General features: G+C 40.3%; 1 protein-coding gene across 1 annotated transcript in view; it reads left to right on the plus strand.

Annotated features, from left to right (window-relative positions):
• FAM114A1 (family with sequence similarity 114 member A1) overlaps positions 1-20,801 on the plus strand; it is a 38,738-nt gene extending 17,937 nt beyond the window's left edge. Inside the window, exons 7-13 of the mRNA XM_086612485.1 lie at positions 697-820; positions 6,246-6,331; positions 7,517-7,684; positions 8,913-9,052; positions 11,017-11,089; positions 18,420-18,473; positions 20,697-20,801. Coding sequence (XP_086468611.1) covers positions 697-820; positions 6,246-6,331; positions 7,517-7,684; positions 8,913-9,052; positions 11,017-11,089; positions 18,420-18,473; positions 20,697-20,801 — 750 coding nt within the window. The remainder of the gene's footprint in view (positions 1-696; positions 821-6,245; positions 6,332-7,516; positions 7,685-8,912; positions 9,053-11,016; positions 11,090-18,419; positions 18,474-20,696) is intronic.
• The last annotated feature ends 220 nt before the right edge of the window (positions 20,802-21,021 follow it).

The following is a 21,021-nucleotide window of genomic DNA, read 5'->3' on the forward strand; positions in this document are numbered from 1 at the left end:
ATGGGCCGGTCCTGGGCTTCAGGAAATCACTCTCAACACACAAAAAATTTGGCTCTAAGATTAATTCAAAACAAACAACTTCGCAACTGAAAGTTATTTTTGTTAGGACCATGTATCAGCTTGTGACACTGTGCAGATGTCATCTCAGAATTGGCAAGGAAGGTGATGTCTTTTGGTTTTGTATCAGGCCCTGATACATTCAGGAATGCCATACCTACTACAGCTAGAGAATAGTGAATTAAAATGAATTCCAGATTACTTACTCAATTCCTAAGTCTTCCTTACTGTGTTTGATTTTAAACTTCCATAAAACTACCCCAAGATACCATTACTGGAGGTACACAAATGATATATGTCTCTCTGAAGAACATGCTAAAGTTAATAAGGCCTGTATGATAAATATGGTTTTGAATTTTAGCTGTCAATTAAACCACAGTTTTATAATTCAAAACAAATGTTCTGGGTGAAGGTAGAGACCTGATGATCTTGCAAGGCTGGTGTAATTTTTGTGATACTCAACATATTTTGTTGATGAGAACTAAAAGTGCATCTACGTAAGTTGGAAGGTTAGAGACAAGATTTAAGCATAATAGAAGTTTCCATTTCTTTGCCTGTTTTGGTATCAGGCTCAAAATGAGCAATTTAAGAAAAAGCCTATGTTTTGTTTAGGAATTCTTTCTGCCCTTTCTTTTACAGATTCAGTCATTTTTAGTGACACTTGATGGAGAGCAGCTGGAGACTGTGAAAAATGATTTAATTGCTATAAAGGAGATTTTTATTCCAAAGGAATCAGATGATGAAGTGGTACAGGCACAGAAAGGTAATTCGAAATACAGAAACTTAAACATATGAACAATTGTTACTTCTGCATATAGTAATTTAAAAAATTACAATCCAAACTATAATTTCTGATATCCTGATACTCATAAGCAAGTTATTAAAATTAATAATAATTCTGAAGTTCTGGAAGCTGATCAATGCTTAATTTTGGATTTATGTTGTAACTGAAGTGTGAGATAGAGAAAATATAAGGTAAGGAAGTATTGTGTTACTTTACTGTATCATCAGTGAAAGCAAAGCAAAACCAAGAATAACCTTTCGGATAACTGAGGTTTTCCTTCAGAATCTGTTTATGAAATTGTGTAATCTGAAAGTTTAGGAGTGTTTAGCAATGGTTTTCTGTTTAGCAACTTCATGCTTACCTTGCACCCACCTTTGCTAGATAGGGAAAAGATCAGAGTGTAATAGAGGAACTTAAAAACCCTGAACTTTTTGAAGGAAAGTCACTTTGGAACATAGTGGCAAAGCTGCTTTCTAGGTATTGCTTGGCAAAAGGTGGCATGTGGAGTGTGCAAAAGAGGTTACCGTAGCAGAAGCGTGCTGTAACTATGACATGGTGCTCAGCGTCAAAGAGAATGGGGCCAGCACGGCAGTCCGTAGGTCAGCTCACAAAAATTGTAATAAAATGGGTGGGCCCTTTGGTTAGGGGCAAAATAGGTGTCTGTCTTAAACAGGTCAGGAATTTTGGCATTCCCCAGAGCAGGCTGGGAACAGAAGGATAAGAAGTTAGCTAAAGTCACCACAGTTCATGTCTCCAGGCCGCCGAGATCCACACCAAACCTCTTCTACCTAATAGAAACAATACGCTTGACCTGACTGAGGACTGGCGCATGCCATTAAACACCGTATTGTTGTGATTCAGAAACAATTATGCATAAAAAGATATTTCTGCCACATCCTCTTGATCTTCTCAGGGTGCTTTACCCATAAAAGCTACATTTTGTAAGATGATGAGATATGCTTTCTCTAGCCTTCAGAAAAGTTAGGAAAATTGTGTTAACATCCACACGTTCTAGCTGGAAAGTCTTTTCTGCTCAGACTGCTCTCTCTACCAGTGCTTAGTCAGCATTATGCCTGTTGCCTCTCAGAGGGAGCTTTTTGTTTCCTTTCAGGGCGGGGGCAGCGAGTGTTCCTTGTAGTCTCAGTAAGGTAGAGTTTTGTGCTCTTCTTTTCCCTTGTTACTTTTTTAAAAAGTGGATTTGTGAGAAATAGAAGTCAAGAAAGTGTATTACTTAAGAGTAAGGATTCGTGAGGTGTCTATTGTTCCTTAATTTCTGTGGGAAATAGTTCCTTGCTTTGAAGCCAGCCTCTAGGAAAAGCTCTGTTTCTTGCACAAAGTGATATTTTCTCTGTGGTCAGAAGTTCTGTTTTTTCAGTGAAGCGCAGCTGCTGATCATGCTCCTGGAAACATTAACTGGCCTTCTAAATAGACTGGGACCAAGGCAATGTGCACCTTAAAAAAAAAAAAAAAAAAAGGAGAAAAAAGGCAAATTCAGAGCGTGCTGCAGGTTTTCCCCTGCAAAAGCAAATAAGTCAGCAGTAAGGCACAGTAAGTCAAGTCCTCCTCTCTGTGACAGCGGAAGTAGCGACCACACACATGTTCTCTCCACCCTACAGCTGAAAGGGTGTTACTTCAGGCTGCAGTTCAAAAATACTCACATCCTTTAGTACAGTCAGGCTCAAGATTTATTAGTATTTCATATATTAGTATTAAGTTGGATAAATTTTAGTTCCACTGGAGGACACCAAAAGAATGGAAATGTTAATCGCTCCTCAGAGTAGCTTTCTGTTAGGGCTGAGCTGACAATTCTGTGGTCAGGCTGCTAACCTGGGACGTGTAGCTTTTACTTCTTTCTTCAGCCTCTCACCCATAATCCGTAGCCCATGCAACACTGCATCAAGAGTGCTCTTAACACTGTACAGTGCTTCGACACATCCCCTCTAGACAGTGTCCTAGTCTGGGTACCCTTCACAAAAATATGTTACCTTCATTAAAATCTTATCAGAGTGAGTGAAGGCTTCTTATGATCCTCCTGAGTCAGGGAAAACCAACCTTCATCCTGAATTTGTTAATGCACAGGATCGTAAGTGTTTTTATTAAGTGCAGCAAATGCATAAAACTTTGTAAAACTTAAAGAATTTCATTAATAGACCCTTGCATGACGATTGTTTGCCATTTTTAGATAAAAATATCTAGCACCTTTACAAGTAATGTTGTATGTGATTTGCATGTCTGTTTCCCCTCATGGAGCACAGTTTTATTAAACAGATTAATGCTTCATTCAGACTTTGGTTTGCCACTTGTTACATCATTTAAATTGGATTCCAGTGACTTTCTGTTGACTACACGTAGTGTTCTGGTCATATTTACAAATAAGTTTAGCTTTCCAGAGAGCACACCTGATCTTTTAGGGTCTAGGTTTGAGTTGTTTGGTTTTATTTTTAAACTGGAGTTGTTTATCTGAAATGACTCGTTGAGACCTTAAGCATAATTTATATTTACACTAAGACAAGGGTCTATGTTTAATGTTAGCAAAAATTTTAAACATAATTTAGCATCCAGCATAGATAAAACACAGTAAAGATTAACAATAGGTTGTCTGATCAGGATTAAATGCAGCTCATGTCTTGCTCTGAAGAAAAGGCTTGATTCTAGTTTGTGTTCTCAGTTCAAGTTAGTTAATACAATATGTTCTGTTAGTCACATTAATAGGTTTTACACTTAGAAAATCAAATCAGTAGGCTATGTGTTACATAGTTTTACTTAAGCTAGCTAATTGAGCAAGAGGTAGTAGGCCATGTTAAATTCTGTGGAGGAATTTTGAGTTTTAATCCTGCTTGTTAAACAGTTTGAAACTGCAACTAACTTGCCTTCAGTAAGATTTTAATTTATCTTCCTAGCTCAAAAAACCTTGTGGTTTTTCCTTTATGTAAAGAAGCCACCCCCCTACAAAAGACAGAGATTAACTAATAGTGTTTGAAAATGCTAAATCTTATCTAGCCACTGAGCAGTATTTGAAAACAAGTTAATTAACACTTACTGCTAACTTGTTGCCACTTTCTCGACATCAAAGTCATGTTATTTATATGATGTCATTTGTCAGCGCTATATATATTCAGCAAAAGAAAAGACTAGCTAGGAGGAAGGCCAGTACTTTGCATTCAAGTGTTCAAAAAGGATGGCTCTTTGTTTTATGTAAACTCTCAGGATCTCATTCAGACATGTTAGTGCTGCTTTTAGGTTCTACCATAAACACTTTCAGTCCTGCATAAGGAGAAATTACTGCAGTGATCTTTGGAGGACTGTTTTGGGAGAGAATTGGTGCTAGGCTTTGTTCTTGGCAACTTTGAAACTAGTATTGTAGGGGGTTTGTGTCTTTGCTTAACAGTCAGATAGATGCAAAATCAATATGAAAAGAAAGAAAGGGAAAAGATATTTTCTGACACAAATAGGAGAAAGCCAAATACATGCCCTTCTCTCTAATGTTTCCTCTCGCTTTGATTATGCAACTCTTTCATGTATTTTTCACTACAGCTTCTTTTCCTTTCAGCTGTTTGTGAAATAATCAGAGGAGAATATCTGAAAAAGTAGGTTTACCTACATTTTGAAAGCCATTGGCACAAAAAATTTCATATGTGAGGTTAAGAGAAACTGTAACCAAAGTGAGTATTGAATTGAAAATGCCAGTTATCAACAATTTTGGTAATACTGCATTGATCTAGTGAACTGCTTATCAGTTTTCAGCATGCTGCAGTTTATAAAACAATTTGGCATTGTTTTAAGAACAAGTGAATTCAGTGTATCAAAAACCTGAAAGTCTCATTTCCAAAATTCACTGGTAAGGAAAGCAATTAAATGATCTCTGTGCATCTCTTTGGCCTGCCAGAGTACATTCTTCTTGACCTGTTCTCCAGCTGTTAAAGGGAAAGCTCAGTCTCTTGGTCATTGCAGGTGAAGAGTTCTTTGTGCTAAATACTTACGTATTTTATAGCACCAAGGATAGATACTCTTTTTACAAGCAAGGGTGAGATGTCTTTTGCTGTAGGAGATTACAATCTGAGTGTCAGATTCCACCACATTTCCACATGATGCAAGGTACTGTGGATTGTAAACTGTTCTACCAAAATCTCCAAACTCATTGGAGAGTAATGGCCATCCACGTTAAGCCAAGTATGGAAGATTTGCATAAAAATGGAAAAACTGGCCTTACCTAATAAATGAACAAAAAAGTTGAAATACAGCAAGACATAAAATTCTTTTTTTAAGTAACTGGACTTCTGTCAGGCTCAGTATGGGGACTTTAACCTTTTAGCGTCATCAGGCTGAAAAAAATGAATTTGGTATATTCCCCCAGGAAATGTTAATGAAGATTCCAAACTCAGTAAGTGCAGATGAACAGAACCAACCAAAATAACAACTTTTAGGAGCTTAGAGCATGTTAGAATATGGCAACTGCAAGTAGTCAAAGGAATATGTATAATAAAGTTGAAGTTTGAATACTAGTGATACTTATCTTTGCTCATAAATCTTTTGAAATGTAAGTGCAGATTCTTTAAGGCTCATTACTCCAAAGCAGATCAGAAAACATTCTTCATTAAAACAAAGCTTAATCTTAAAATAGAAAGAAAACACACCTCTTATGTGTGGTTTGCACACAGAGCAATAAAGAACATGTTCTGCAATATGTTTCCTCTGAAACTTATTTGTGTCTAGTCTTGCAGCAGTTTTAATTCCATGTCTTGAAGGAAGAGGTTAATATCTCTTCTGCTTTGGTTATTTTGTGGGACATGAAGTGCGTCTCTTTTCCCAAGTAACAAGTGATAGGACAAAAGGAAATGGCCTCAAGTTGCACCAGGGGAGGTTTAGCTTGGATATTAGGAAAAATCTCTTCACCAAAAGGGTTGTCAAGCGTTGGAACAGGCTGCCCAGGGAAGTGGTCAAGTCACCATCCCTGGAGGTATTTAAAAGATGTGTAGATGTGGTGCTTAGGGACATGGTTTAGTGGTGGACTTGGCTATGTTAGGTTAACGGTTGGACTCAATGATCTTCAAGGTCTTTTCCAACCTAGATAATTCTATGATTCTGTGTATTTTTGTCAGATAACTAGGGATAATGCAGCTTCTTCTCCTCTTACCTGTTTTTTGTGAAACTTAATGGAATTTGCAATGGGGTGGAAGGAGTAGTTGAAATGTCAAGCTAGCATATCTGGTTGTACAGGTACTTCTCTTGCTTTTTCGCTTCTTTCTTCAAGCATATACACACACACACTCCCCCCTTTGTTGTATCACTGTCACTGGTTTTCAAGTGCCAGAGTGCTTAGGGAAACTATTTGACTGGATATATTTGATCGTGTGAAATATTATAGTGCTAACACCCTAAAAATATTGTCTTGTTTTTCTTGCAGCAGATATGGGAGAAGAGTTTGTCAGCATGCTCACCGAACTGCTGTTTGAATTGCACGTTGCTGCTACTCCTGACAAACTTAATAAGGTTAGAACCTGTTCGTGAGCTGCCCTCTGTTTCTTGGACAAAGACAAAGAGGGAGGGTTTTGTTCTGAAATCTGACACAGAGCAGTACCTGTGCCTGTCTCTGTTCAGAGAGTTCAGAAAGCAAAGTACAGGAGAGTGGGACTAAAATTATGACTATAGGAAAGCTTTCATAGAAGAAGTGAGGTTGCAAGCAATACAGATGCAATGACCAGCTAGCACAATGGGCTACGATAGAAAGCTTTGAACCAGGGTTGTCTCAGCAGAACAGAGTTCCTGAGCACAGCAGTTTGGTCTTCATACTGGGAACAAAGTTCAGGTTCAGAATTATTGTTCTTGCTCATCATGTTTATTCTTCTGAGGGACATCTCCAGACCTTTTTATCTAGAAGTGAAGTCTTGGAAGTTGTCTCATCTAGCTTCAGTCGGCTAAAAGTTGGACAACTAGAAGCTAGTGACATCGCTAGTCACATTTTTACTATCAGGCCCCTTTAAAGGTGATTGATCTGCTGATCTTAGGCTCAGATGAATGTTTATCTCTCTAGTTACATAGATAGACCAGCTTAGGCTTAGGTCTTAAAATATTTTAATTTGACTTCATGTTGAAAAAGAGAAATCATAAATTTCCTACTAACCATAACAGTAGTCTGAAGTTGCATAAGACTTGAAGTTTTATACAAAGTTTTATACAGTTTTTACAGAGTGCTTTTCCACTTTGATCTACTTTCATGGCTGGGAAGGCAGCTGAAGATACAGTGATTTTCTATTTATTTTTTTTTTAAGAATTTAGGACATTTCTCTTACCTCTCTTTTTTTTTTCTTTTTTTTTTATACCACCTTCTTATTTTTTTATTTGGGAAAATTATTTCCATGTAAATTCCTTTGAAAGATACCTCATAAAGCTGAAATATTAGTAACTTTGTCATTAACACCAACTCTAGATGTTGGTTAGAAATATCATACCTGTACAGGAATTATCCCTGGTTAATCCATCTTTATGCCATCAGAAATGCTTCTCCCTACAGTTTCTTAAATACACACTTAACTAAATGGTACACAGTGGCTTGGTATGTTTAAACTTCTGAATGTAAAAGGAAGTAATTAAATGTATTGTTAATTAATGTTCAGAAACATCTTTCGATATTCTGTATTTGAAGTGAACGTTGGGGTTGGTTTCTTTGTTTGGCAGGCTAGGAAAAAAGCTCATGAGTGGCTGGAAAAAGCCAATTTTTCCACCCCAGTAGACATAGAAGAGAAGCTGAAAGAAAAACCTGGAGAACCTGTTGAAGACAAGACTGAAAACGAAGATAAAATTGACAGTGATAAACCAGAAGTCGATAAAAACAAAACCGTGGAGGTAAAATAGCTTTTGAAGGATAAGTTTCATTAGGCAAATTGTCATGCTTTATTTGATAAAATTACTTCTTTATCTTTCTGTGTTGGTTTTATATGTTGTCCTTATATAACTATTCAATGTAGACCGAGTAGGAAACTAACTTACATAAATATTTTCATTGTTACTCTTTTCCCTAAAGTAAATATCAATGTAGCAGGTGCTCTGCCTAATGCACTGGTTTTATTTTTTTATATCTATGTTTTTGTGTGTGTGCATGCGTGTGTACAGAACATACAGTGAGCTCAGGGGTTCTGCGGTGCAATGTCAATAGCACATTGAAAGTCGTATCTCAGCGTTCCTTGGTATCTCTTTCTCCCAGCGACAATACACGGAAAAAATTCTCAAACTTTTTTAAACAGTTTAAATCACAAACAAAACAGAAAAATTATTTAGGCAACGCACAAGTGTTCATTCTCTTTATGAAAGATAGCACTTAGTGCTAGAAGTATTGTGTCCGTTTAGACAACCCCTCTTGTTGATAAGGTTAATTGTGATTGAATATTTTCCGCCATTATAGCAATATTAAATGTGGTTGGTATCTTTGTCAAGATTTTTTGAATGAATTCTAATAAAGAAATTACCTGTCGTGTTACCTTACAAAAAAGGTCCAAAGAAGGAAACAGAAGTACACCGTATATATTATGGATTTTTGTGTGATTGCAGATTTCCAGCTGGCATCACCTTGTGAAAGCTGTAACGCTATAGTGCTAGGTAGAATTTTTTATCATTGCTGATAAAAGCCACTTTTTTATTGGGAGTATTATCTGTTTCTACTCTGGAGATTCATGACTCAATACTTCTGGTTCCATATGAGAGTAATTATGACTTATTTCACAGTTAAGTGATCATTGTATTTGTTAGGACTAGGTTTAAAAGTGCTATGTTAAAAAATCCGAGACCCTGACCTAGTTCTCATTGAGATAAATGGTAGACTTGTTCTTACTAATTTTTCAGGATGACTATTTATAAAATACAGATCTGTATTTTATAATCTGCGGATATTTCATTTTCCAGTATTTTTTGTGAAGATGACATTATGACTTGTATTACTTCACTATGTATGTGGTCGTATTTCCAATTGGGGCAGGGAGGGCTCTTACATTTCAAATTCTTTTGTATGTATGTAGCTATATGTATATTTATCGGTGATGTTATTATAGATGATGTTATTCTCTGTTTTTAATTTAAGGAAATCTACATGCTGTCCATTGAAAGTCTGGCTGAGGTCACTGCTCGTTGTATTGAACAGCTTCATAAGGTAGCAGAATTAATTCTGCATGGGCAGGAAGTAGAAAAAACAGCTCAAGATCAAGCAAAAGTACTGACAAAGTGAGTATGACATATTTCATATATGAACATTTGACATTTGCTTAAAACTCATGAAGCTCTGTTCAGCTTTTGGCACTTGAAGACACAGTAATTCCATGGATCAACAAGCAGCATTGGCTTTAGGGATCCTGGTGCTATATTTTCTCATATGATCAAATTACATAGGCTACCTGTCATTTTTTGCAATGGCGAGCATATGTATGTTTACAAAAACATGACCTGTTCGCAGGCTGAATGTTGTTTCTGCTCCAACAAGTGAATGCACATGCTAATTTTGAGTTGCATTTCATATTCCTCTGCAAAAGGTACTTGTGGAGAAACCTTTTGGCTGCTGCAGCATCCTGTGAAAGTTCTTTCCCTATGCAGGCTAACTAAGAAACACCTGTAGCTCGTTACACTGGGAAAGTTACCTTGAAACAGGTGCTGTAGCATTCAGCCAATCACTCTGGGAGATGGATGGTCAAGTGACCAATAGCTTTGACCCATCTAGCAAACCATGTGACTCCTGACTATTTAAGGCAGGGCATTTACTCCTAAGGGTGAGGCATTTTCTTCTGAGCCTTGGAGCAGTGTGGGCCTTCCTTACAGTAGAGCCTGAAGCCTTTGTATTAGAACATTGGTCTGCTTGGAGCCGCCTGAAGCCTTCCAGCTGCAACAACTGGTGACCCCAATGTGATCCAGCCACAACTAAGATCTGAAGGTACGTGCTTCCGTACATGGGGCTCCAAGGGACGAACTGCAAATTAGAATGATGGGACAAAGCTCCACAAAAGAAAGCATGATGTTTTCCATTCTCAAACCTGCAATGACAATTGCAGGTGCTAAAATAAGTGATGAAGCTCTCTGTGAGCTGTTAAATTGGGTGGCAGAGCATGAATGCCTGACGGACCTCAACACCCCCTTTAGCTCAGAAGCGTGGAAGCAGCTAGGGGATAAGCTAATCTATGAAACAGTATTTGGACGAAAGAACTTTCACAGGATGCTGCAGCAGCCAAAAGGTTTCTCCACAATACTGTGCTAGCATATACAGAATTTGCTTTTAGAGTGCATAATGCAGTCTTATTATCTGCCAAGAATATCATTATCTAGTGATTATCTGCCAAAAATGTACAAAAATCAATCTGTAGTTCTGAACAATAAAACCACACTTGTCAGCAACTTTGTAGTAAACCATGACAAAACATACATACATTCAAGAAGCCAGTTTATCTGGTGAGACTTAAAATCCAGATTTCAAGCTCTCTCAAGTAGTCGATTCTACTGATTTCAGTTGGCTTTGACTTAAGATGTTGTAAGCACTTGAGTCTTAAGTAAGTGCAGTATTTAAGCAGGTGTTTAAGAATGCCAGTAACAATAGCAAAGTCCATAGGAACACTTCAGTCTGAAACAAAGTGCTTGAACAAGTATTTTTCAGAATTAGAACGAAGGAACAGTGCACCTTGCAGGATAAGGTTCTATATGATGCGCTTGTGAAACTTGAGCAAAACATTGAAAGATCTAGGAATAAAACTAGATCTCTTTGTTCTCTCACGTTTTAACCACAGGGGTACTTCCTCTTTTAGTAGAGGAGATGTTTTATTGCTTAGGTAGGAGACTTCTCACTGTTCTTATTAAAGTTTGATTTATTTCCAACAGTATTTCTAGGAGTTGTGTTGCTGCAATCATCAGAAAAATGATAGTTAAACTAGAAGTTTAGAATTTACAAACTGAAACATTGCCCGATCAAAAAAGACTAGTGGTGAGCCAACATGACATCATTTTGCTGCTATAGTCAGCAATGAATATTTCAGGGGAGGAATATTAAAAACTATATAATGAACAAAGTCATTTACTAGAAGCAAAATTGCCTTAAGAATATTCTTGGCTTCTAAGATTAAGTTTGTGCCTGGAACACTCATAGGGTTTTCATCCATTGACAGGACAAGGATGTGTTTTTATACTTGTCTCTCTTTTTTTTAAACCAGTTTAACAAGTGCCATGTGCAATGAAGTTTCATGCTTATCAAAGAAGTTTTCCGATTCTTTAACAGAAGCTGGGGTAAGGTAACATTCAGGCTTTTTTTAATGTAGTTCACTTCTTAAAACAGAAATTGTTACCCTGGTTCAGTGGCTTTACATGAGGTGCTAGCGAAGAGGGCACCTCTTCCCTCAGATCAAGAACACAGAGCATTTTTACAGCAGACTCCCTGTTGCAGAGAAAGTTTATAAGTCTTGATAGACTGTAGTGTGGCCCCTGCCTTCTAAAACCTCTTTTTCTAGACACTTATTTTCCATTTTTCCTGATCACCACTCAGCACTTATCTTCTTGTACTGAAAGGGCCCCACATTTGAAGTCCCATAACTTGATATTTTCTTCTCTTGCTCAGCCTATCCTTTTTGAATGCATTTGTGTAAAAGTCATTAACAGATAACACTTCCAGTACCTTAAGATGGTTTCATGAGCTGTCTTCTTAGCTGTTGCTAAATCCCCTGGCCTAGAGCTACTGTGATTTCAAAAGGTTTAAGAGATTAGAAAATCTGTTTGGTCATCCATCTTAAAAAAAAAAAAAAAAGAAATCACTCTCTTATATATCCAGATATTCCAGTTAAGAACATCCATTAATCTGTGAACATCTTTGCTAGAAATAGTATCCTGCCTTTCAAGATGTTTCAAAGATGACTGAAGTCTGAGTATTCTAGCAGGATCCGGAGGCAAAAATTGTGCTGTTGCCGAAATTGTTCTATAAACGTCAGAGAACAAACTCTGGCTCTCCTGATTACTCCATGAAAGCATGAACGTACATCAAAGGAAATTTTCCCAGTCCTCCCATAAGCTCTTCCAGCACATCTTTGAAGCAAGTTTTTTCAGTTATTTGTAGAGAACGTGATTTACTGGGTTGCTTTTATTCTAAATAATTTACATTCCTTCCCATTACTCTGGGAGAAACTGCTTGTCTTGCATTTTGGGATCATATTTTAGCATATCTTTGTGTGACACTCGCAATAAATACATGCACAGACATATAAAAATAAATTGCACATGAAATATTAAGCTTGCCCCAGTCAGAAAACTGGAAACTAAAGCTTTCATAAGCATTGCACTAGGTTTTGTTCTTATCAACTCTATAATTAGTTTTTAGGATCAGATTGCCTTTGTGGACATTTGTGCAGACACATAAGAAATTGTGCACAAAGACACTTCCCACTGCCACAATACTCTCTAGGAGAGAGTTTTAGTAGGGCAATCTGGTGATCTTTATGTGCTGTCCCATCCCTGTAAGCTTTTGGAGAAAGATGTGGGCCTTTTGCTTACCATGATCAGGTAATAAGGAAATAGGAAAGGAAGGGAAAGGAAAGGAATAGGAAATAAGGAGCACCTGTTCCACAGGACTGTAGAAAATCTGCATCTTCCTGCGTGTCCCATCCCTGTGTTTCAACTTCCTCCTTAACCTGCCAACAGCACCTGGGTTCACAAACACATTCCAGTATCCTGCAAAGTACATTAACTCACAGGAAGCTGAGAAATGGCTTAGAACAGAAAACATTGTTTTTTTTCACACATAATGCCACCGCGATAGCTATATCTATGTAATTCAGACATTAGCTGTAGTGCTGGCTGTACACAGTCTATAATGTTGGCGATGTTTCTGAGCGAGGAGTAGTGCAGAAGTAAGAAATAACAGCTTTGCTTGCTACACAAGATTTCTTTCAAACTTCAGCTTATTGATTCATGCAATCAATAGTATTCAAGACAGAATAGATTGATCAGCCGATGAAGTGTACCTGGATGAAGTTTGCTGATGATACCAAACTGAGTGGAGAAGTGGACACTTCGGAAGGGAGAGCCACCCTGCAGGAAGACCAACCCCCAGGGAGGATGACAATACACACACGCTAATATCCTTCCCTAGGACCACACATATCATCAAGACATCCTCAGTTAAGAAGAAAAGGCAGGTGATTGTTTTAGGAGACTCCCTTTTGAGGGGTGTGGAGGGCCAGATTTGTAGACCTGACCCTTTACATAGGGAGGTCTGCTCCCTTCCTGGAGCAACAATTAGGGATGTGATAAAATCACTCCCATCTATAGTCAGGCCCACCAATTACTACCCTCTTCTTATTTTCCAAGTTGGTATGGATGACATTAGGAAAAGAAACATCCGGACTATTAAGAAAGATCTCAGGGTTTTGGGAAGAATGTTGAAGGGATCGGGGGCCCAAGTAAGATTCTCTTCTATCATACCGACTCTGGGACATGACACGGGTTGGAAAACAAAGATCGACACGGGTTGGAAAACAAAGATCGAGGATTTAAATAATTGGCTACAAAAGTGGTGTGAGGAAAACAACCTAGGCTTCTTTAACCACAGGCTGACCTTAATGCCAGATCTTCTATCTAGGGTGGGTTTGTCTCCGCGGGGGAAAAGGCTGCTTGCTACAGAACTAGCTGGGATCATCAACAGGACTTTAAACTAGATGTGAAGGGGGTGGGGGGTATTGTCAGACTTAGAGGATTAACAGCCGAGGACGGCCCTCCATTGTCTGATGAAAGGAGTGTAGGCAGGTGCCTTCGGCCTGATGCCTCAGTGATAGTAGGGGGTGATATGCGTAGTCAGGAGCAACACACAAGTTGCCTAGAGGTAAAAGAGATTCCCAAAAATAACAGCTCAGGTAATAAAACTTCCCCCCCTAGGGGTGCAGTGGGGTCGAAAGCCCAACTTACGTGCTTCTATACGAACGCACGCAGTATGGGCAATAAACAAGAGGAACTGGAAGCTCTTATCTGGGGAAACTATGACATAGTTGCCATCACTGAAACATGGTGGGATGACTCGTATAACTGGAGTGCTACCATGGATGGCTACAAGCTCTTCAGGAGGGATAGGAGAGGTAGAAGGGGTGGTGGGGTTGCCCTGTATGTAAGGGAAGGTCTAAACTGTTTAGAGTTAAATGTTGGGGATGACCTAGTAGAATGTCTGTGGGTGAAAATCAAAGGGGGGCCTATGAAGGTGGATATTGTAGTGGGAATCTGCTACAGGCCACCCTATCAGGACAGTGAGACTGATGAGCTATTCTTTAAACAACTGGGGTAAGTCTCGCGCTCACTAGCCCTTGTCCTTATGGGTGACTTTAACCTACCTGATGTCTGTTGGAAGTATAACATGGCAGTCAGGAAACAGTCTAGGTGGTTCCTGCAGAGTGTGGAGGACAACTTCCTATCACAACTGGTCAGTGAACCGACTAGAGAAGGTGCTCCCCTAGACCTGCTGTTTGTGAACAGAGAAGGTCTTGTGGGAGATGTGAAGGTTGGAGGACGCCTGGGGCATAGTGACCACGAGATAATAGAATTCTCAATTCTAGGGGAAGTTAGGAGGGGGAACACTAAAACGGCCAAGCTGGACTTTGGGAGAGCTGACTTTGGGCTGTTTAGAAGTCTGGTTAACAAAGTCCAATGGGAGATAGCTCTCAAGGGTAAGGGGGCGCAGGAGGGATGGTTACTATTCAAAAAGGAAATTCTGGAGGCACAGGAGTGAGCTGTCCCTGTGTGCCGGAAGTCGAGCCGCCGGGGTAGAAAACCAGCTTGGATGACAAAGGAGATTTGGGAACATCTCAAAAGAAAAAGGGATGCCTATAAGTCTTGGAAGAATGGGCAGGCGTCCAGGAATCAATACAGGGAGGAAGTTAGGACATGTAGGGAGATAATCAGGGGGGCAAAAGCCCAATTGGAACTTAGACTAGCCTGCTCCGTAAGGGACAACAAAAAGTCTTTCTATAAATATATTAATAACAAAAGGAGGGCTAAAGATCACCTCCAGCCCCTACTGGACTCAGGGGGTACGTTAGTCACTAGGGATGAGGACAAGGCTGAGGTCCTTAATGCCTTCTTTGCCTCAGTCTTTAATAATAAGGTCAGCAGTTCCCAGGTGAGCTGGCCTTCGGTGTCTGAGTGCAGGGAGGGAGAGCAAATTGAAGCTCCTGTGATCCAAGAGGAACGGGTCAAGGATCTGCTCCTTCGGCTGGATGCCCACAAGTCTATGGGGCCTGATGGTATCCACCCGAGAGTCCTGAGAGAGCTGGCGGATGTCATTGCCAAACCCCTGTCCATTATCTTTGGGCAGTCTTGGCTCACTGGGGAAGTTCCGCTGGACTGGAGGCTGGCGGATGTTACCCCCATTTACAAAAAAGGGCGGAAGGAGGATCCGGGGAACTACAGGCCTGTCAGTTTGACCTCGGTGATGGGCAAAGTCATGGAACAGGTTATCTTGAGTGCTATTAATGAGCACATACAGGTTAACCGGGTGATCAGGCCCAGTCAACATGGGTTTATGAAAGGCAGGTCTTGCCAATCAAACCTGATCACCTTCTATGACAGGGTGACCCGCCTGGTTGATGAGGGAAGGGCTGTGGATGTAGTTTTCCTAGACCTCAGTAAAGCCTTTGATACAGTTTCTCATAGTGTTCTGGTTGAGAAACTGATAACTGCTGGCCTGGACAGGCACACCCTCCTTTGGGTTAAAACCTGGCTGGATGGCTGAGCCCAAAGAGTGGTGGTAAATGGGGCTAAATCCGGCTGGAGGCCGGTCACCAGTGGGGTTCCCCAGGGCTCAGTGCTGGGTCCAGTTCTGTTTAACATCTTTATCAATGACCTGGATGAGGGGATTGAATGTACCCTCAGTAAATTTGCGGACGACACCGAGCTGGGAGGCTGTGTCGATCTGCTCGAGGGTAGGGAGGCCCTTCAGAGGGATTTGAACAGACTGGATCGTTAGGCTGAGGCCAATGGCATGAGCTTTAATAAGGCCAAGTGCAGAGTCCTTCACTTGGGGTATAAAAACCCCAAGTATCGCTATAGGCTCGGGGAAGAGTGGCTGGAGAGCTGCCTGGCGGAGAAGGACCTGGGGGTGTTGGTTGACTACCGGCTTGATATGAGCCAGCAGTGTGCCCAGGTGGCCAAAAAGGCCAATGGGATACTGGCGTGTATCAAGAATAGTGTGACCAGCAGGAGCAGGGAAGTGATCCTGCCACTGTACTCGGCACTGGTGAGGCCGCACCTGGAATATTGTGTCCAGTTTTGGGCCCCTCGCTTTAAGAGAGATATTGAGCTCCTGGAGCGAGTCCAAAGAAGGGCAACTAAACTGGTCAAGGGGCTGGAAAATAAAACTTATGAGGAGCAGCTGAGGGAGTTGGGGCTGTTTAGCCTGGAGAAGAGGAGGCTGAGGGGAGACCTGATTACGGCCTATAAATACTTGAGAAAAGATGGTGGGGAGGTGGGGGAGGGGCTCTTTACATTAGTGATGGGTGATAGGACAAGAGGAAATTGGCATAAGCTTAGTCAGGGGAGATTCAGGTTGGATGTTAGGAAGTATTTCTTCTCTGAAAGGGTTGTCAGCCACTGGAATAGGCTGCCCAGGGAGGTGGTTGAGTCCCCATCCCTGGATGTGTTTAAGAATAGGGTGGATGATCTACTTGAGGATATGGTTTAATGGGGATTAGGGATGGTTGGACTCGATGATCTACAAGGTCTTTTCCAACCTAGAAAATGTATGAATCTATGAATCTAAGACCTGGATAGGCTGGAAGAGTGGGCTAATAAGAACCTTATGAAATTCAGCAAGGACAGGTGTAAGGTCTTGCACCTGGGAAAACGTAGTTCAAACAGCACAGGCTGGGATCTTCCTGGGTGGGAAGCAGCTCTGTGGAAAGGGACCTGCAGGTCCTGGTGGACAGCAAGCTCAGTGAGTGAACAGTGTGCTGCTGCGGCAAAGAAAGCCAACAGGATGGTGGGTTGCATCAGCCAGGGGCACCACCAGCAGAGATACAGAAGTCATTATCCCAGGCCACATGTGGAATACTGTGTTCAGTTTTGGTCCCCACTATGCAAAAAAGATGTGGACAGGCTGGAGAGAGTCCAGAGAAGGGCCACAAAGGTGATCAAAGGACTGGGAAGCCTGCCACGTGAGGAAAGGCTGAGAGAATTGGGTTTGTTCAGCTGTGAGAAAGGAAGGCTTAGGGGAGACCTTGCCACCATGTGCCAGTATTTAAAAGGTGGCTACAAAGAAGACAGAGACTCCCTTTTCACAAGGAGTCACATGGAAAAGACAAGGGGTAACAGGTACAAGTTACTTCTGGGTAGCTTCTGATTGGACACAAGAGGAAGATTTTCACAATGAGAAGAATTGGAATAATCTCGCCAGGGAAGTGGTGGATTCCCCAACACTGGACACTTTTAAGATTCAGCTGGACAGGGCACTGGGCCATCTTGTCTAGACTGTGCTTTTGTCAAGAAAGGTTAGAATAGATGATCCTTGAAGTCCCTTCCAACCTGGTATTCTGTGATTCTATGAGCATATTTAATTGATACTGCTCTCTGTCTGTTTTAGTTTATTAACTAAACAGTGCACTTTGTGGATTTTCTAGCAACTGACAGTAAAATTGCTCTTCTTTTGTCTTAACCATCTTCCCTTTGTTCTGCCGTCTTTCTCCAAACTAAAATTAATGTTTTCCATGTTTCTTTAAGTCTGTAGTATGTAAACTACAAGGCTGTAAGTGGAAATCCTTCAGTTAAATTAATCACTGTTGTGTTTCCTTTGTTCTAATAAAGTGCACCATTTGGTATTGAAAGAAAACAACTCCTACTGGAGGTTACTGTCATTCTAAAAAAAACCACAATGCATAGACTAGTGAGAACAAAAAAAGAACTTTTGCCATGTTAAAAAGCAGAAGAGCTGCCGAATCTTTGTTTTCTAACTTCCAGTAGTGTCACTACTCATTGTACCCATCTTTATTCCTATCTGGTGGTTGAAAAAAATGCTGTGCCTGCTGAGCAGTGTTCACTGGCCAGCCTGCATTGTCTAGCTCAAGATGTACTGCCTCTGGTTTGGGGATCTGAGTTTCACCTGTTTCCTTCTGTAGGGGAGCTGGTCTTGGCCTTTCATTTCCTTCTAACCACAGATATTTGCGAAACTACCAAAAACTTCCATTTTCCTTCTGACCTGTGTTTTTCCTTCTTGTTTCCTTGGAAATGAGCAAGGGGTTAAAAAATTTTGGAGAAGGGGGGCACTAACAGATGGGCAGACAACGTCATCGCATCAATCTCACATCCGTAGGAAACCAGGCAATTTGAAACGCTGTGGTACATAAATTGATGAAAAAGTAAAACCCTGGGCCTGTCTTATTTCATTGTACTCAGTGACAGAAATACGTAGGTCCACTGAAGTGTGTATGAAGTGTAGACACAGTTATCAGGAACATTGTGATAAACAGTCTGGATAAGAATCAAGGTGAAGCAAGACCTTTATTGAATTCATGAAACCACTTCTCAGATATCAATATATTTCTGTTAAATGTGTTTCTTGCCCTGGCATTTCATTCTATTTTCTGGTTTACAGAGCAGTATGAAGGCAGAGGTTCTTAACCCCATCGTCAACAGTGTGCTATTAGAGGTAAGCCTTCACTTTTTTCACATTAGGAAACGTTCCAGTAAAATGATTTTGAAATGAAACAGTTGCATTTATGTCTGAAGAAAGAACTATATAAAAGGTAATGACAATACCATTCTGGCTGTTGAGTGCCAGCTCATAAACCTCCTGGTTTTGTGTTCAGCCTCTCCCACAAATACTACAGTAGCAACACTGCATTTACTGAGGATTCTGAAGAACTGTATGACTGAAGTGAGACTGTCCAGCTCTTAAATTGTTCGGACCACAGGAAACAATTCGCTATGTGCTGGTTAACCCTTTTCTAACTGTCGTGGGTTAGGTTGAACCGCCCCCCACACACAGCCGGTCACTCCCCCTCCCCCACCCCCAGGAATGAGGGAGAGAGTTAAAGGATAAACGGGAAACCCGTGGGTTGAGATAAGAATGATTTAATACAGATGATTTAATACAGTGTAGGTGCTCACCACCCCCTTGTATGCGAAGCCCGTCTCGTCCCGAAGCTGCAATCCTGGACGAACGCAAGGCCCCGAAATAGAGAGGGGCAGAGAGAGAGAGAGAGGAAAAAAAAGAAAGAAAAACAGTAGAGCAAAAGCGCAGCAAGCACAAAAGTGCAAAAGAGCCAAAGCGCAAAAGCCCTTCTTCCTGGCTGACCCTTGCTTTTATACTGGGCATGACGCTGCAGGATATGGAATACTAATTGGCCAGTTTGGCCCTCAATCTTAAGTTCCACCACAAATCACAAGGAGAATCGTGTCCCCCTTGTCCCACCGTGTTCCTGCACTCCGGCACACTGAAAAGTCCTTGGAGTTTCACTTCCAACCACAAACATCAGCTTGCTATCAACATTCTTCTCAGAGTGAGCCTCTGAGTAAAACCAAAACACGGAGCTCTTCTGGCTGTTAAAAATCTCTGTCCCAGCTAAAACTAGGACACTAACCTATTCACAAGTTGCCTGGGATAAGTCTATTCATACAGCTCCATTACCTACTTCACATATTGCAAAGTATTTCTGTTACACAGATAGTTTCAGACTATTCTGTTCTTTAAAATTTGAGTTGCAGGTATGCTACGGTGCTTCCCATCCACGGGCATTTAGATTTCTACAAAGATTCACAGTCTAGAAGGACGCTTGATCAGCACATGGATAACCATGTGTCAGACATCACCAAAATGTTCATGAGTTCTTTCTTTTATTAGACACAGTTATTTCTTTTATTAGACACTATGATCTGAGTGACCTCTTCTATTAGACACCATGAGCTATTTTTGTTCAGAAAAGCCCAATGAGTAAAATGTGCCTCAGTTTTACTGAGAAGAGGTCAAGAGGGAGTAGTAGGCTCATGAAGTACTAAAACCTGTACCATCTGCAGCACGAATTCTTTTAACTCTGCTGATTAGATCTCAACTTCTCTTTAAACATAAATAAACACATGGTAGTGACTATGTGTTGTGTCATTCTGTATCTAATAGATGCATTCCCTTAAAAATCAGGAAAATATTTTTTTACCATAAGCAATTTTGCACTGAATTAACAATACCTGTAAGGAAAATCATGGAAAGTTGAATAGAGCTGTAGTAAAGATACTATACGGTTCCTTTTGTTATAGGGTAAATTTTCTGTTGCAGCTGACATGTCTTTCTGTCCTCTAGGAATTGCAAAATCTGGGAATGTCCAGAATTGTGTAATACAATGTTTTGTACTTCTTAAATCCCAAATCTGTCTACAAATATGTGTTAGTACAGCCTAAGTTCATGGAGAACTACAAGCTGCTATACTATTTAGTATTAGAAATTCCAAAAATAGTACTGTGTTAAAACCATTATAATAATTCAAACTGTTAATTTCAGTGACACTTCTTCCACCTACAGCAAATTCAAAATTAGTTCTGTTGATGGAAGGACTAGCTGGTTTGTATTTAAAAAGTCAAATCTGCTTCTGAACACTGTGGCATTTTATGCTACTCACATTACAAACAAAATTGTCCAAGAGTTCAAACTGAGGGGAAATTAAATTTTTATATAGTGATTCAGGCTATCCTCGTTAGCTGTCAACTGTTGTAATTTATCATTTTTGTTATCTGCAGATTCAAAAATCTTGTGTGAATACATATGCTAAGATAACACGATGCAGATGTAAAAAAAAAAAGTCTATTTAAAAAGTACAATGTAATTCCTGAAATACGTGGCAGCTGTACTGATGAACAACATGTTTTCTCTGCCCATTAGGGTTGCAACAGTACTACGTACATTCAGGATGCTTTCCAGCTATTGCTTCCAGTTCTGCAAATTTCACACATCCAGACCAGCTGTTTGAAAGCACAAGAAGAGTGACAGTTTTCTCATGGTTGTCACCACGGGGCTTAGCAGAAACCACAGACCTAATGTCCTCAATGTATGCAGGTAGAAGAAATGGTGTGGGAGACACCTGGCCACTTAGAGTCCTTTGAAGACACTACACGCAGTTTTGCATGTATAATATTGAACAACATTTTTAAACTCTTTCAGACTTCCAGACTTCAGAAGTAGTTAGTAAAGCGAGTAATTTCTTTTC

This window comes from Tauraco erythrolophus, chromosome 5 (assembly GCF_009769465.1).
Source record: "Tauraco erythrolophus isolate bTauEry1 chromosome 5, bTauEry1.pri, whole genome shotgun sequence".
NCBI classification, from domain to species: Eukaryota; Metazoa; Chordata; class Aves; order Musophagiformes; family Musophagidae; genus Tauraco; species Tauraco erythrolophus.